Source organism: Apis dorsata, unplaced genomic scaffold (assembly GCF_000469605.1).
Source record: "Apis dorsata unplaced genomic scaffold, Apis dorsata 1.3 scaffold_231, whole genome shotgun sequence".
In the NCBI taxonomy this organism is placed as follows: Eukaryota; Metazoa; Arthropoda; class Insecta; order Hymenoptera; family Apidae; genus Apis; species Apis dorsata.
The window spans coordinates 1187688-1190817 of NW_006263513.1; the positions used below are offsets into that span (position 1 = coordinate 1187688).

General features: G+C 51.2%; 1 protein-coding gene across 1 annotated transcript in view; it reads right to left on the minus strand.

Annotated features, from left to right (window-relative positions):
• LOC102675044 overlaps positions 1-3130 on the minus strand; it is a 302188-nt gene that overhangs the window by 28024 nt on the left and 271034 nt on the right. The window contains exon 6 of the mRNA XM_031510487.1: positions 2-1573. Coding sequence (XP_031366347.1) covers positions 2-1573 — 1572 coding nt within the window. The remainder of the gene's footprint in view (position 1; positions 1574-3130) is intronic.

Below are 3130 nucleotides of genomic sequence, written 5' to 3' on the forward strand. Positions count from 1 at the left end.
CAGGCCACCGGTTGGGCTTTTGTTGCCCGTCACCGAGTTCTGCGTCACCTCGTGCCTCGTCACGTGATGGACTTCCTCCTTGGACGATTTCAATTGCAACAACGAGACCGAGGAGGAATGCTTGTCTTCGGAGGTGGGCGAGATCCCTGTAACAGGTTGGGGTGTCGGCATCGTTGGCCCCGGCCCGGCAGTGGGGTAACCGACGAACGTAGCGGAAGCTGGATACGGGCCGATAGGTGGAATCGCCGTCGAGGCAACTGAGCCCACTGACGGTGTTCCGCGGCCAGTCGCTTTCGCGTGGTCACTGTTGGGTGGTCTGAACGCCGATGTTGCGGAGAACGGTGAATTCGATGGGGGCGAAGAGGAGGAGGTGGTGGTGATGGTGATCGGTGATACCTTCATACCATTCTCACTGTATTGTCTGTGATAATTGGAGTACAATTGTTGTTGTTGATGCTGTTGTTGCTGTTGATGCTGTTGATGCTGCCTCGCGGAATTTTGCGGCGACTGACCGTTGTTCCTACACGTCCGATCCCTGTCCCTGTCGTTCATCTTGTCCCTGTCGGACTCGTCTTTCTCGGCCGTTGGGTCTGACATGTCGATCTCCAACTCGTTCGACGAGTCGTCCACCAGTTCGTTGAAGTCGGGTGGATCGTATCTCGAGTATTTGTCCGTCTGCCTACCTTGAGCGTCCACGTGAGTACCGATCATGTTTCTGTCCTTGTTCGACAAAGATCTCACCGGCACTGGCCTGATTTTACCCGGCTCAGTCACATTGTTCACTTGGTTCTGAACGATGCCGCACTCGTTTTCCGTCTTTAACAAATTGTCCAGATCCTTTTTCACTTTGCCCGGGTGTTGTTGCTGTTGTTTCGTCACGTCTTGTTGTTGCTTCAGCTGTTGTTGCTGGGATCTGTTGCTTCGATCTTGTTGACCGCGGAAAGATATCACGTCTTTCAGGGAACATCCCGCGTCGTTGCTTGTCGTTGACGAAGTGGACATCGACGAGGGCGATAATTTCGGATTGTCCTTCTTCTCTTCGAACAAATTTTCGAAATTCGACTCGTATTTATCCTCGTCCGTATTGCCTCGTTGATACAAAGAACCTCTAGGACCTGGCCAACTTCCGGACAAACTTTTCAAAGCGGCCTCAGTCTCTCTGATGAGAGTCTCATCGTCCTCGGGCTCCTCCGAGTGTTTGCTCGATTTTCTCGCAGGACTACCCGAATTTCCAGCAGCGAAAGCTCGTTTCTTTTGTGGCAACGGTATATTCTTGCTCGAGTCATTGGCGTCAAGCGATTTACGCGTCTCATCGTCACGGACGCTTTTCCTTCTTCGTTTAGCGGCAGCATCAGCTGTCTCCATTTCTTGGGGAATGATCGCTTGAACAGCCTTCTTGTTGATCAAGGGTTGCTGCTGCTGATAATGCGGCTGTTGTTGTTGTTGTTGTTGTTGTTGTTGTGGCTGCTGTTGTGGTTGCTTAGGATTTGGGCTGACAGATTCTGCTTCCAGCTTCCGTTTTTTGAGATGAGCCATCGCATTCTGGCCACCTGGCACGCTGGTCAGTTCCACCCTGGAACACAAAAATTCCAGAGGATCAGGAAATCTGCTCTCTCATCGGATGCATGGATGCGCATTGAGTTTTGATCAATGGAATGCAATCAGCTCGATCAAGTTTGCTCGATATCTAACGAAACCGATTCCCGTAGCTGGGAAACAGAAGCTCTGTCAGTTTCCAAACAATTCAGACCACCCGTCCCAGATCGTCTTCTCTATTCTTTTTTTTTTTTACCTTTTGCCTTTTTTTTCACTGTTCACTTTCTTTTCGTTAACGTTTTTTGCAAGCCTAAAGTAAACCTCGTCCTCTTTAAATAAACTTCACCTGAAATTCGTCGAGGTCCATCGAGGACATCGGCCTCGAGTCCTGGAACCTTTTCCATCCACTCCCTCCCTCTCTCTCTCTCGCTTGCCCCCTCCCCTCCCTCTATCTCTTTCTCGCGAGACTTCTCTGCCGAGATCGTCAGCCGAACACTCGAAATCTGGCAGCAACTGTTAAAAATCCCCGTCTTATCATCGAACGAACGCACTCCCTGGTTTCCTTTCCTCGTTCTCTTTCGCTTTTCTCTCTCTCGACCCCTCTCTCTTGCTCTCTCTCTCTCTCTTTCCCCCTCCCCTCCCTCTATCTCTTTCTCTCGAGACTTCTCTGCCGAGATCTTCAGCCGAACACTCGAAATCTGCCAGCAACTGTTAAAAATCCCCTTCTTATCATCGAACGAACACACTCCCTTCTTTCCTTTCCTCGTTCTCTTTCTCTTTTCTCTCTCTCTACCCCTCTCTCTTGCTCTCTCTCTCTTTCTCTCGTTCTACACGATTATTCAAATTCTCACGTAATCTCGACTCGGAATCGGCAAGACACGGATCGTGGACACACGTTCCGATATCGTCACGCACGCGCGCGATCACGCACCAGCCACGCGTTCCTCCTCGGCTCGGCTTTGAACCGACTCGATATATACATATATATACACACACATATATATATATATATGTATATATTCGATAGATATACAGACACCGTTGCCTTTGTGTAGCCACAAGTGCGCGCGGGTGAGCCCTTCCACGCAGGATGCTCGCGAGCTACTGTGTGCTATGTTTAAGTTCGCACGGGGGTGGCGATCTTCCACCACGGTTGAGGAGGGGATGAAGGCTTGCGCGAGCAACCGGCAGCTTCTGCTTCGCCGCGAGAAGTGGGGGCGGGTTCTGCGCACTGTCCACCCCTTTTAGCTAGGAACGCGATTCCCGGCCTCCCAGCACAACCCCCGTCACTCACCTCAACCACCCCCGAGCGTAGGGGAGTAGGGGACACGGCCCCTGGACCTCCACGGCGAAGGTGTTCAGTGTGTTACGGGCGTCTGTACATACCTTCGCCCCCTCCCGCTTATATTCACCCACATCTTAACTTCAACCCCCTCCACAGTGGCCTGTCTAGCCACGATCTACGTGTACCTCTGTGCTACCTGGTTTCTCTTTCGCCGCCTTTAAGAGTCCTGGCTACGCCGCTGGTCCCCGGCCAGAGACCTCTTCCGGCCTTTTTTCCTTTCTTTTTTTTTTTTTTTTTTTTTTTTTTTTT